This window comes from Branchiostoma belcheri, unplaced genomic scaffold (assembly GCF_001625305.1).
Source record: "Branchiostoma belcheri isolate BF01 breed outbred unplaced genomic scaffold, Haploidv18h27 scaffold27, whole genome shotgun sequence".
In the NCBI taxonomy this organism is placed as follows: Eukaryota; Metazoa; Chordata; class Leptocardii; order Amphioxiformes; family Branchiostomatidae; genus Branchiostoma; species Branchiostoma belcheri.
In genome coordinates, this window is record NW_017803876.1 from 1,865,885 (window position 1) to 1,880,079 (window position 14,195).

Sequence of the window (14,195 nt, forward strand, 5' to 3'; positions counted from 1 at the left end):
AACACTTGAACTGATAAGGAAAATAAATAAATAATAAATAAATAATAAATGCACAGCAATGCTGGGACAAATGTACAGTGTATTCATGCTTCGTTTTAACAGCATTATACTTTTATTTAAGAATATCCAAGTCCCTGTTTTGTGTTATTCATTGTTGAATAAAGTAAAGTGTACAGTCCATCCTTCAATCAATATCAGAATTTATTGTCATTTATGTCCACCAAATAGAAAATGCTAATATTCGCAGACTCTAAGATGGAGGTGCTACTGCATTCATCGTTTGCAGTGCAATAGTAGAACTTAGTAAAAGTTCAAAATTGGGCGAGAAAGTTAGCTAGTCACGGGTATTTAATCTGTTTTGATCAAGATCGAGACAAGCAAGACGAGAGACAGTTCGCAACGACAGTTGTTTCCTATTTTACAATGACAGTTTTCACGCACACACTGATCAAGACAGCAAAACCAGAAGTTTGTCAGTTATTTGCGATGATGTTGTAGATCCAGTCAGGGTACATGGCTACGTTTGTGTAGACGCCGGGCTTCTTGGGGCTCCCGCACGGGCTGGGTCCCCAGCTCACCAGCCCCGCTACGTACCAGCTTCCGTCCGGGCGGCGGCACGTCAGGGGGCCACCGCTGTCGCCCTGTACATGTATTAAAACAGGTTACAGTATGTGCCTGTGAATAATTTGATCAGTTTGGTGAATGAGTGAATAGCAAAGTTCACAACCACTTGATTAACAAAAGCCAACGTTTCCATGACCGTTAGGCTGTCATCTCCAGTCATTATTTCCCTGATTATACGTTGGGTCTTGTATTTAATGCTACATTACCTTTTTGGACTTTAAAGTCGGGCTGAGATAGCATGATGCTCATGATCTACATATTTGTGCTGTCAGATCTTTTATCTGTGACCCTCAGAGATTCTTAACTGTCTTAAGACAGCAAAACAGTACTGGTGATCTTAAAAGTTCGTCAGTAATTTCGGTGTCTAAAAAGATCTTTCAACTGTCACTCCGAGACTACACGTAGATACAGAGGTGCCTACATTACAAGAGTCGACCCCGCCCTCCTCGTAGCCAGCGCAGATGTTACTGTCGGTGAAGGCCAGTCCGTTGAGGTGGTCAGCAGAGTTACACGTGGTCATGTCCACCACAGGAACCTTCCCCTGTTGCAGGGTGGCCGCCAAGTGGCCATCATCTAGTAAAAAAAGTTATTACCCCATACGTTAGTAGCCTGGTTACCAGACGTATTATAGCTCCTGAGCCCTACATCCTCTCCGCAAATAGCTATTTGCGAAGAGAACTTAGTGCTCGGGAGCTGTAATAGGTCTGGCTATTACGTTAGAATTACGTTAGATTACAGAAAGAATCTTGGTACCTTATTGTTGTAATAGTAATCCTCATGATTTCCACATGACAATGGTACAGAACTAGTGCTGCATTTGCTTCTTTACACCCCCTGTCCACCAGAAGCTGCGACTACTGATCGACTGGTGAACGACCAAAATTTGATAAACTTGATTCATATATGTCTTTCGTTGTCTTTCAATATATTGAACCTCCAAGCAGATTATGGGGGGCAATGGGAGGTATTAGCCACCTGTAACAGTATCTACCGGGGCTAACTGGTTACATGCGGCCAATAGACTCCCATTGCCCCCGAGAATCTACTCGGAGGTTATCTTTAGTCATACTTCAACATATTACATGTACATCATGCGTCACATGCCAATTATTGAATCAAGGCTAACACAATTTCAATTTTTCGTCGTCGATTTAAAAGGGTTTCTAACACATGATTCTGCAGTGCTAGCCTCCTTCGCAGACTTGTAGGGTGCGGCGTTATTTTTTTTCGGTGAGCGACGCGAGTTATGCCGCGGAAGGCCTACTAGTATTTTGCCGCCTAGCCTAGACAGTTTTGCCGGGGAGAGACGGTTTCGCGGCGTTGTCGCTTACCGCGCCCTACAAGTCTGCGAAGGAGGCTACTGCAGTGCCATGGTGTTGAGTCTCACCCGTGGAACCCCAGCCCGTGGTGTAACAGAACGTCCCCGCCGCCGGCTCGCTGTCCGACAGACAGGCCACGCTGACGTAGTCGTTCAGCTCAGCCGACCGCGACAGCTTCAGCAGCGCGATGTCGTTGTCCAGGCCCGGTGTGTAGCCCTCGTGTTGAAAGACCTGTTCCACCGGGATGTCCTGTTGGTAAGGGTCGGCGGTCTGACGATTGTGGCTCCCGAGGGTCACCGTGAACAGGGAGTCGTCGACACTGTGTTGTGGGGTAGATGTTATACTGACAGCCCTCAAGGAAACGTACGATCTGACGGTACGTTTTTGAGTACGTCAAAGCAAGGAGGTTATAGCTATAAGCTCCTTGGTCAAAGTTACCGTAATACGACAATATACAAGCAGGAAAAATTGGCGTGCGCAGTCTGCATGTATAGCGTACGCAGTTTAGCGTGCCCTCAGGTTTTTGCCTGCGTGCATGTAACCGGGTCCAAGTCACATCGCAAAACTGTTCTTGTCACTTTATGACGATAAAAGACCTTTAACATTCATGCGTCTAAGGTCATGTCCGGACGATCCTATTAACTTGATGTAATCTGTTTTCAACATTTTCTGAACCTACAAACTAAAACGAAGAGTCATGGTTCCTTACCCGTCCACGCAGTGCCCTGCCGTGACAGCCCAGCGGGGATGGACGAGCGCTCCTCCGCACACGTGATAACGGCCCGCCCCCTGTCTCAGGGACACCTGTAGTACGGAGAACATCACTATCAACACATGATAGACTCTCGTCGCTTGTGGTCGCCTACACATCAACATAGTGACCACAACTGAGTGTTTACAAAGTTAGTCTCAAGGAAGACTCCTCGCAGGGGCAAGACAGCATCACATTGCCAGGCAGTTAGTCTCCATATTACCTGCCACAGAACGCATGCCCAAGGGAGGGCTATCCTTTCAAAAATGGGATGCTTTTCCCCGAAGGAATCTCCCTGGAGATTGCTCACTAACTTTATTACGTGTAACGGAGAGGTTTTTTGTTTTGTTTTTACTAGACAGATGTATATTGCAATCTATTATATACATGTAGCTATATGTACGAACCTGCCATGGCCAGCTGCCAGGGACGGCCTCCGTACCACCAACCACCCGCGTCAGGGCCGGACTGATGGCCGGTATGCCGCACGTCTCCTGTCCAAGTGTGATCTCTGTGACAGGACACAGGCATATCATCGTTACACCATAATAGTAAACCTAGAACCTCATAAGACAGACAGTATACACATATACTTTAATGTTACTTTGACACTAGTACTGTAGCATTCTGATATGATCTCTCAAATAAAACGTATTGTAAGGATTAGACATGTCTACATCAACATCAAATGGTAGAATACTGGGATATTCATAGCCAGGCAGAAACTTGAAAAGAGTAGACATGCACCAATGACAAGTACGTCTGAGTCACTAGTGACAAACTAATTTTGAAAGTTGTGAATGAAACAGAAAGGCTCATTTGCTGGGAAAATCTCTGCAAACAGGAGGCTGATTCTTACAAGGAAAAATCGTGCTGAAAACCCTACCACATTTGGGGATGTCGCAGTACTGCCACCTGTACGTGCTGTCCCGTACGTAGCACCACGGCTGCCGGTCTCCGTCAGGATTGCGGCAGAAGTTCTGGTCGAGCTGCACGTCGGGGTAGTTCATGTAGTTCGCCCAGGGCTCGCAGGGCAGGCCGCGCCTAGTGGTGGACACGGTCCCCTTGTAGTTAGCGCCGTTACCAGTCGTGCATACGAGGTCTGATGGAGGTGGGGAAATAACAAGGAGAGAATTACAGTGTATTTGTGTTGTCACATGCTTGGTGTAATTTTTAGTACGCCGCAGACGATCGTATAAATTAAAACCTTTATGACAATCTACAAGCAAAAATAATGTTACCAGTTTGAACTGCCAGTAACACGGAACCATAAAGTTATCTACCATTCTGTACAAGTTTAAACGAAAAACATACTACATGCAAACGTTTTATGGGGGACGCTAAGATCATTGTATATAAAATGTTCGTTAAATGGATAACAGGCATGTATATACCGTTGCTTTTCACAAATAAATACGTTGTGCATAATGTTTATTCGACAATTTGACGTTATTACCGCACGACTGTATGTCGCAGTCCTCCCATCTGACCTGCCCGTCCGTGGTGTAACACCAGGGGTTGGTGTGCCCGTCGGGGTTCCGGCAGTAGTTCTCCCGCAGGTCTTCCCCCGGCTTGGACTCGGGCGTGATGGAGTGTTGATGCGGCGACTGGCTGTCCCACCGCTGGCACACCCTCCCCGATACCGTGCGGCTAGTGTCGCCTCTGTACGCGCTGCCCAGATAGCACTCTGCATTGGTGGGAACGTAAACATGGTCTATTGTGCGTCATGACGACAGAAGGATGACGGCGGAGACACAACGATTTACTGGTTTCGACCTTTCATTCAAAAGCCTTCATCAGACGCCTTCATCATGATCAAAGATTGGTAACGTTACCGTACTTCATTCTGCACCCTTCTGTTCTAGTTAGGCCACACCAAGTAAATTTTATGGATGACGTCCTTTGGAGACCCTAAATCTAATGCGAGAGGGCGAAAAAAAAACAAGAAGGGCCCTAAAAAACAAGATGCCTAGATTAGAAATATACTAAGAGATGACAAATGTTAGGACACAAATTGAATGAGGTGACACAGTGTAACAAGCAAGAAGTCTTTTCTTCATCATCAAAACAGCAATAAATCGGGTGGAACAGTGAAAAAATTTCTGTTATTATGGTCCTGTCAATAGACACTTTCTTCGCGTTACGGGTTTCACGTCAATCTGACGATTTGCAACACCGTCGTGACTCTTTGGTCATGGTTACAGGAAGCGAAATTTCTTGTTTTTTATTCTAGGAAGAGGCCAAAATCAATGCGCGCGAGGACGTCATCCATAAAATTTACTTGGTGTGGCCTTAGATCAGGGCGCTCTAGTCCCGGAGAAACAATAAAACTTATAAACAATAAAAGTTAAGAGAGTTGTGAGTTATGAAGAGCACTAGCTTCATTGTCGTTACCGGCACCACCAAAAAACAATATCGATTTGGGCACAACACATTTTAATGAAGTAAACGGAGTAAAATTTCTCAAAGCATACACGGACTATGGGACGTGAAAAGATAGTTTCTTCCACAGAAACACTATAGCATAGACATTCGAAGTTTTCGCGAACAAAACGTATAGATTGCCTCTAGCTGTATGTTTACGGTCAACTTACAACAAAATTCACAAAACTGTACCCACCTGTAGCCACTGAAGCGCCAATTCCTAGCAAAACAATAAACACTACACTGGAGATCATTTTCATAAAGTACCTGTCAGACAGTGCGCTAAACTTTTGAAGTAACATACGTCGCAGTTAGCTAATGTCATCATATTGACTTGTGTAACAGCACTCATGCCCTAAGTGTATCTAGATCACAACGCAAACAATTAGCGGGATATTACGTACAGGTGTTTATGTAACTTAGTGCTATATTTGTCATGATCGTGTAAATGTCGTGTTATTCGTGTGTATATTGATTGAGGACAAGGGTAGGTCTAGCCTCGCCTTTCAGCCACCAGTTGGTAGTTTCTGACTACACTGACTTGTTTTCCGTGTCCTGTTAGCCTCTCTAACTGCCTTTAGCGCGGACCAACTCACCAGGCCATATCATCTGTCTTTTTGGCCAATTTATACTCTTTCCCGCTGCTACCCGAAGTACTGTATAAATGCCAGTTTAAACAGGGCGACCCTGCCACTCCTAGCAAAACGGTCCGCCAATCGCTACTTATGGTGCTAAGGAGATTCTTGTATCTGTCTGTATCTGTAGAGCCGGTATAATCACCCTCTGGTGAAACACACCAGCTTCGCAGCCACGCGGCGCGGCGGCAGCTGGCTATAGCTATATTACATTGTACTGCCCGTGGCCTTTACATTCAACTCAACAAATCCCCACGTCCTCAGTATACGTCATATCCTGGAACAAACATGACTTCACGGTCAAGAGCGTGGCGCACAGAAACCTGAGTAAAGAAGACTCGTTCCGTTCAAGTCAAATAAATAACTTTATTGCGCAACAATTGTACAGTGTACAAAGTATGGCATCTACTAACGTAAGTAAGTACATGTCAACTACATTTTCATAAGGCTAATCTAATACAAAAGTGGGTTAATGCGCTTCATGGTACTGAAGGCACGAGGGCAGTGCAGCGATGAGTCAACTGCCGTCACGGACTGACGTTTTTGTTTTATCTACATCCATGCTTCCTGCTGCACTGTTTACATGTTTTTACATCGGCAAATGTGTGCCACGAGGTAACGTCAGGCGTTGGTTATCACATACATCCATGTCAGCAAACAAATAGCAAGGCTTATACTATCTCAGGGTACACGCGTGCTCTCAAAGGAATAATGAGAAAAACACTTCTTGATTTAACACGTGATTTATTCGACTGATACTGATAGCTACATGCCACGAAGAGCTACAAACATATAGTATTAACAAAGATGAAAACTTGTGAAAAGTGACGACGTCTAATTGAATGGGTACGAGCTGTAATGTGAAGGGACATTTTCAGCCATTTGGTGGTTCAACATCAGGCAATAACATCTTAAGTATGTACTTTCTCTAAAAGAACACTTGACAAGAACATTGAGGTTTATTTTGCCAATTTCTAGTCGGTTCTGGGGCCCAGTATCACTAATGCATGTGTGCTATTACTAATTGCCTTCGTCGAGAATTCGTCTAGAAGGCTATGAAATCACTTTGCTATAGTGTGTGAGACTATGCGGCATAACTCTTGAAGGCATAGTTCGATGTTCATGATTTTTGGCAGGCAGGTTACCGTTTGGAAGATCAAGGTCAAGTTCCAAACTGGGCCTCGTGAGGGGTCTCTGCGTCACTGCAATGGACCATTTGTGTTTGTCGTTTTTATTGTTAACAGGGTTATAACTCGAATATATGTAGAAGGATGTTCATGATTTTTGGTAGGTAACGTTTTCCTCTGCTCTAGTTGACCTCCATCATGTAGGCGATCCAGTCCACGTAGTTGAAGACCCTCGTGTAGACGCCGGGTTTGTACGCCTGCGCACAGCCGATCCCCCAGCTGACCACCCCGGCCAGCTCCCAGGTCCCGTCCGCTCGCTGGCACACCAACGGGCCGCCGCTGTCGCCCTGGGCAGGCGGTAAGATTGTAAAGGTTAAAGCGGTCGTTCTCAACTGAGGTGTAGCTTTTTCAAATAGCTAGTACTAGTAGGAGTGCCGAGTGCAATGCGGCTTCGCTACAGTTCGCATTCATAGCCAAGCACATCGGGTCACCCCTACTCTTCTCGAGTTCTCGATAAGTGTGTTGGGTTCTTTTAAGATTGTCATTTGCGTTAGTATTAAAGATAATACTAATAGAGAGACTTTATTGTACATCAGACTAAGTACAGGCATACAAATACAGAGAATACAAAACTAGTAGTAACGTACGTATATTGACAAGAGTTCTCATGCTAATCTAAACATGAATTCCAGGTCTACTCTAATTAGTATATTAAGCGGGTCACACTCTATGACATGTACACTATATGTTCTCAACTCTGTTGCGCATGTACCTGGCAGGCGTCGACCCCTCCCTGTTCGTACCCGGCACAGATCATGGTGTTGGTGTCTATGGAGGAGGCGCCCAGGTAGCTCACACAGGTGGACGGGGCCACGATGGGCACCTTACCCTGCAGGAGGACTTCAGACAGCTGGCCAGACCCTGGGGTAAAGTCAATGCATGTTGTGTTATTGTGATCCTGATATGTTTTTGTACTTTCTTTTTCTAGAAGTAGACTTAAGGAAAGTAGATATCCTACGACTAGCTAGTTACGAAATACTTGAGAAAAGAAGTCCAAACGATATGTTGCATCCACGATTGTGTTGGGCATTGTTTGTTGCAAAAAGGATAAGTCTATGCAAAAAAAGCTTTTGTAATATTGTGAGTCTGCTGCTGTATTTACTGATTCAAAAGAAGAGAGTTGTGCCAAAAAAAAGAGAGAGCCTCGACTTTTCCGAGAGTGCCATGTTTTGGAGGGACAGTTTTTTTAGTAACCATATCATAAAACAGAAGGTCTATTCCACACGTAGTGTGGGGTATATTTTATACACCGTCTCTGAGACTAAGAATAAAGATTATTAGGTCCATTATAGCGGCTAGCTTTCGCATATATAGCCTCCACCAGACTTCAGTTCACAGGGGATGGCAAGTGTAGAAATTGGTCAAACAGACAGATAATATGGAACGAGTTGGTTCGCTTATAGTTTGCTGCAAACAGTACTTTTGCGCACTAACTCCCCTGGCATGTTGTCGGTCTATCTGGTCAATTTCTACTCTTTCCAGCCGCCTTTGAAGCCTGGTAGAGGCTAGCTTTCACAGTCACATTTCCGAATCGATGCCCCGCCCGGTGGTTTAAATTTACAGGCTGTATTTTTTTACTTTCGGGCGGGGCTCCGTCGGGCTCCCAGTCGGGCTCCCAGAGGCTGCCGAGCTTGTGAGACCGGTAAATTTACCCCGGTAGATGTCCTGTCGATTTGGTTATGCTATGGTTTGGTTCTTAACTCACCTGTGGTTCCCCAGCCGGTGGTGTAACACTCGGTCCCGGCAGGTGTGTCGGCCTCAGGCAGACAGGCCGGGCTCACCTGGTCCGTCAGCTCCACAGGTGAGCTCAGCTTCATCAGCGTCAGGTCATTCTGCACGGTGTTACTGTTCCAGCTCTGTCAGGGGTGGGATGGCAGGGCAACAGCATCATACTTTATTGCACAGCAATTGTACAGGGTACAAAGTATGGCACCCACTGCCCCTCCACCGGCCTAATTAGGAATAGATGGACAAAGGAAGGCCAAAACGAGCTAAATTACATGTTGTGGCCCAAACCAAGGGGTTAAAAATCAAGTTTTAAACCTCCTTGCTCAAACATGTAAGAGGCCAGGAAGTCTTTTGATACGATTTTGGCGTTACCTGGTGCACGATGACCTTCGTCACACTGCGGGACTGCTGTGTGGGGTCCTGAGTGTTGCGGTGTTCTTTCCCGAGGAGGATGGTCCATGGCGAGGGACTTGTTCTCCTGGTGTGTGACAGACGACATTATAAAGATCTGGTTGCACACTGACACGGAAAACCTACGCATGCCCTGTCTAAACCGGGAACCTCTGAGATCGCAGGGGAAAATATTTTACAAAGGAAGTTGTTTTACAAAGGAAGTTTTTTTTCCCCTGAAATATGCAAACACACAATTTTGCACGAGATCGGATATGCGTAACGCATCTTTGCCCAACGATGACGCCAAACTTGAATTAACCCTTCCCTACCCGTCCACGCAGTGAGCGGCTGTGAGGACCCACTCCGGGTGGATGAGCGTGCCGCCGCACGTGTGCGAGCCGCGGTACCGGAGGGAGATCTGCCAGGGCCAGCTGCCCGGCACCGCCACGGTCCCGCCGACAACGCGCGCCAGAGACGGCGGGATGGCCGGGAGGCCGCACGAACCCTCTCCCGCCAGGGGAGCTGGGGGAGAAAAGATAGAGACCGAATTTTTATTCTATCGAATAGTAGATCGGATTTCGATTCTATCGAATATTAGACCGAATTTTGATTCCATCGAATATTAGCTATAGACCGAATTTCAATTCTATCGAATGCTAGACCGAATTTCAATTCTGTCGAATGATATTCAATCCCATACATTGATACCTTGCGTATACTTTTGTCTACAGTGTATGTTTAACAATTTTAATGCTGTCTTTCGTATGATTGAGCTCACGTACGACTTGGCATTTACACGGGTTTTCACTACTACCGGTTTACATTACAGCCAAGGCCAAAGTCAAACATGTTCACCTCGAACACCTGCCACTTTCCCAAACACTTACCACATTTCGGGACGTCGCAGTACTCCCATCGCAGCCCGGGGTCGGTGGTGTAGCACCACGGCCCGGCCGCGGCGTCAGGGTTCCGGCAGTAGTTGTTGTCCAGCCCCGCGCCCGGTGTGTTAGCCGGGGAGAACTGGTGGCTGTGCGGGCTCTGCTGGTCCCACCGCTGGCACGTCAGCCCAGAGGACGTCACGTTTGTCTCCCCTCTGTAGAGCGCCCCCGTGCCGGTATAACAGTCTAAAAGAACCCAACACACTTATCGATAAGAGGAGGGGTAACCTGATGTGCTTGGCTAAGATGCGCGAGTCATTGCTCTATATAACGAAGATGCATCGCCTGGTTTACCTTTACATGCACATGCATATTGCGTTTGGGGAGGTACTAGTAGTAACAGTTTCATAGTAAGTGCAGTGTCAGAGAGGTGTATGAACGCAAGCTAGTGTTTTTGAGGTCGACAAATTGAACTATTGCTATCTGGGGCTTACAAATGGCGTGTCGATGTCGCAAGCAATGCACTCATCCAGTGGTGTCCTAACTTTTTTTTCTCATTTCGTCATCGCACTATGGCTGCAATAACTGTGACGTACCGCAGGATTTGACGGGGCAGTACTGCCAGCGGACGCTAGGGTCCAGGGTGTAGCACCACGGTCTCTCCGCGCCGTCAGGGTTACGGCAGTAGTTCTCAGACAGGTCGTAAACGCTGTACTCCTAAATAAATATGGAAGAAAAGGTGAGGAAAAGGTATAAAGCCATTTATTTCAGCTTTATTTACAACAAAATGTAAAAAGGTTGGGGGAAACAGGAACACTCCTTTTTAATGCCCCCACCAATATAAACTGATAAGAATTACATAAATAATAAACAAAATAAACAATAACAAAAATCATAACAATCATTGACAAATCTACTATAAACGTCTAAGGAATGGACTCTTTTCACATATTGTAAAAAATTGTGTCGACTTGCATATCATCATGATATTGCAGAGGTAAGATATTTTGGACTTTTGTTGAGAATGCATAAAGCTTCAGGCAATCAGAGATGGTAGTCTTTACCATGCCGACCCTTCCAGTCTCGCAGACAAGGGAAATAGCAGCACAGAGGGTTGGCAAGGCAAAATGGTGTGTATAGGAATTTCGGAAAAGCAGAGAGACAGAGACAGAGCCTGAGAGACAAAGATAGAGACAGACAGACAGGCAGGCAGGTAGTACAGGTAGTAAGTAATTACTAGTGGTACTAACAACTCCGTACCGAGTCGGGCAGGAACTGGTGCCCGTGCGGGGTCTGATCCTCCCAGCGCTGGCACACCAGACCGGCGTCTGTAGTGTTCACCTGTCCTCGGTAGGAGGCGCCGTTTCCCACAAAACAGTCTGGAACGATAGACCCAAATGTGTATGTATTACATGTGTTAAAAAACTTTCGTAAGTTAGTCTTGCGAGTCCAACAACTTGCTCCAGCTACCGCCAAGGTTGAAGTTAATGCTGAGGTCACAACCCGGGGCCCGGCCGGACAGTTTGCGGGAACGAAAAGTATGATATAAAAGACAACATACAAAAACTTTTAATAGGCGTCCTGTAAGTTTTTATAATCTTGATATGAATTTTTCGTTCACACAAACAGTCCAGAAGTGTGACCTTTAATGAACACTGAACTACAATAAATAGCGGTTTGGCACGCATTGATTCTAGCAAGAAACCTGTCAGAGATAGAGAGTTGATATTTCGAAAACTTACCATCATCTTCCTGTGCGTATGTGGCCGACCAGCAGAGGACACTGACCAGGAATAAACCTATTTTTGTCGTCATCTTATAACTACTAGTATCATCAGATGAGTCGCTTCTCTTAGGCGATCGTAGTTACTTAGTCCCTCTATATACCGCTCGGCCTGGTTATTACACAAGACTGATCCAGGCGCAAATATACCCCTCCTTATCCGGAGACGATATTTTGTAACGCAATATAGAGTAAAGGTAAACAACACAGACGTAATTAGGAACAAACAACGCAATGCTAGATAACAAATAATAGCTCATTGACCTCAGGACGATTGACACCGTGAAAGGCGTAGGACGTTGAAAAATATCCACCTATTTACTCCGTACTAAGATTAAAGCATATATTTAGAATCTCTCAGTCTCCAAGCAGATCTTTTGGTGGCTTCAAGACAGTATCATTGGCAGGTCAGTATCTAACACGCCACCCGTTTGGCTTGCAAAAAAAAGACGCTACAAAAAAGAAAGCCCCATAAAAACGCCTAAAAGCACGTCGAAAATAAGCCGAAGGCTAAAGGTCTGGTTGGAGACTAACCTGTTATGTATTGATACTTCTAAAATTACCACAGCTGAACAAACGCCTCGTAACAGAGGAACAAACAAAAGGTTGTCAGTGCTGTCCGCTAGAACGTCAGAGACAGAGAGATGACGTTTTCTGTCCCGTACGGCCGGTTGGTTGTCCGGGCGTGGGAACATCAGAACAGTTCGTCAGGTGCGACAGAAAAACAACCTCATCTTGTGTTATAGCACATGTCAGAGCACGCCTGTAGGAGGGCCTACATGCCCTTTTTCGTTAACCGTTATGGGCTATTTTAATTTACCGTTAATCGTTGCCGACCCGCTCTAATTCAACGTTAAGCGTTATCAGTATATTCATCGTGAAGCGTTATTGGCCGTTTTAATTCAACGTAAAACGTTATTTGTCATCCTAAATTCAGCGTTAAGCGTTAATGAATAATTCTTCGTTACGCCTAATTTTGCCTTTCAAAGTGCAGGAAAATGCGTCATTGAAGGTTTAAAAATACAAAATTTCCAGGGGGAGAATGCCCCCGGACCCCCCTACATTGCTCGCGCCTTTGGCGCTCGACTCGCGCTTATATGCGCTCGGTCCCCTTCGGCTCTAGCCAGCACCAGTTTTCCGTCAATTACCGGAAGTTTGCGGAGCGTTACAGAATTTTTTAACGAATCCGTCAACCTTGACAGACAAAGCGAACAAAAAAACTTAAGGAAAAATATGAAAGCATCAGAAGAACCGACAAACACTCTCAACACCATGATTTGCCTCTCAAAATGTGGGAAATTGCGTTTTTGGAGGCTTAAAAATCTTAAATGTCCCGGGGAGCACCCCTCGGAACCCCTTAGATTGCGAGCGCCTTCGGCACTCCACTCTCAATATCCATCGGTAAAACTGGGCGGACGGAAAAAGGTAAGCTGGGTAGAGCCTTGGCCGACGTCGACTCGGACTCCCCTTTATTTGTGGACGCATTAGGGGACCAAATCCAGTGCAACTCGAAAAAAGCCTGTCAATTTACCGTTAAGCGTTGCCGACCGTCCTGAATTTACCGTTAAGCGTTATCGGTCCTACTGAATTTACCGTTAACCGTTGCCAGGACCCCCCCATGCAGACCCTCAACGCCACTTGGCAGAAAGGTGGTCCAGAATGTTTGCCGGAGCATGGGCTACTTTAAATTTGGCGGCACAGCCTTTATTGTTATTTTGCAGACGATTTTCGTGTCGGCTGTGAGCTGTGCCGCCATTGGGGGCTAAGCAGAAGGACGGGGGCAAAGCAGAATTGCGCCGGGGGCGTAGAGGAACGACGGGGGCGAAGCAGATTTTTTGCGGGGGCGAAGCAGAACGGGGCGGGGGCGAAGCAGAACGGCGGGGGCGAAGAGGAAGGAGTTTCATGGGGGTGTCTAAGTCCTGCTGGTTTTCTGGCAGATTCTGGGACCTTCTAATTACCCCATTTCCTGTTTCTGAACTTTCGACCTCCTGTAATGCTTAGGTCACAATTCAAGAAAGGGGCCCGCTCGGCGCGTGTTCGGCGTGTTTTTTGGCACTACCGAACGGGACCTGGACGGAGACCGGCGGGCTTCCCGACGGCTGCCGGCCTATTTTTGGCCCCGCGCGGTCGCCGAATCGATTTTAACTCAGAGTTAAAAACACTTCGGGCCCCGTTCGGCGAAATACGCCGAAGCGACGCCGTAACCTCACTGCCCGGGACCCGTCGGGCGGCCGAACAGGCACCTGCCTAAGATTATGACGTCACATGTGCTGATCAGTGCATCAGATGGTCAGGAAAAGGGGCTTATAAGGAGCATATATAAACTCCTGCTTCAGACTACGTCGCACAGTTCACCACGTGTGTGTTACATCGTGTACTTGTGTGTGTTACACCTTGTATTTGTGTGTCAGAATGTCGAAGGGCAAGGGAAAACAGCCGGCACGGCTCTCTTGCCAACTTCATAAAACAGATC

The 14,195-nt window shown here is 46.4% G+C and overlaps 1 protein-coding gene across 1 annotated transcript; it reads right to left on the reverse strand.

Annotated features, from left to right (window-relative positions):
- Positions 1-434: 434 nt before the first annotated feature.
- LOC109472135 (plasminogen-like) lies at positions 435-11,903 on the reverse strand. The gene is made up of 17 exons (XM_019771710.1): positions 11,682-11,903; positions 11,200-11,318; positions 10,536-10,656; positions 9,949-10,185; positions 9,391-9,583; positions 9,041-9,146; positions 8,646-8,796; positions 7,653-7,801; positions 7,072-7,227; positions 5,315-5,423; positions 4,151-4,381; positions 3,581-3,796; positions 3,102-3,205; positions 2,653-2,747; positions 2,012-2,262; positions 1,046-1,197; positions 435-641 (listed from the first exon to the last, which is right to left on the reverse strand). Exons 1-17 carry the CDS (start codon positions 11,752-11,754, stop codon positions 474-476), a joined length of 2,631 nt encoding a protein of 876 aa, XP_019627269.1. The 5' UTR covers positions 11,755-11,903; the 3' UTR covers positions 435-473.
- Between the last annotated feature and the right edge of the window lie 2,292 nt (positions 11,904-14,195).

Coding starts and splice junctions, on each gene's coding strand:
- LOC109472135 (XM_019771710.1), bottom strand. CDS start 11,754: ATGACGACAAAAATAGGTTTATTCCTGGTCAGTGTCCTCTGCTGGTCG. Junction 9,584..9,948: donor CTGCGACGTCCCGAAATGTG/GTAAGTGTTTGG, acceptor TTTCTCCCCCAG/CTCCCCTGGCGGGAGAGGGT. Junction 3,797..4,150: donor CTGCGACATACAGTCGTGCG/GTAATAACGTCA, acceptor CACCTCCATCAG/ACCTCGTATGCACGACTGGT.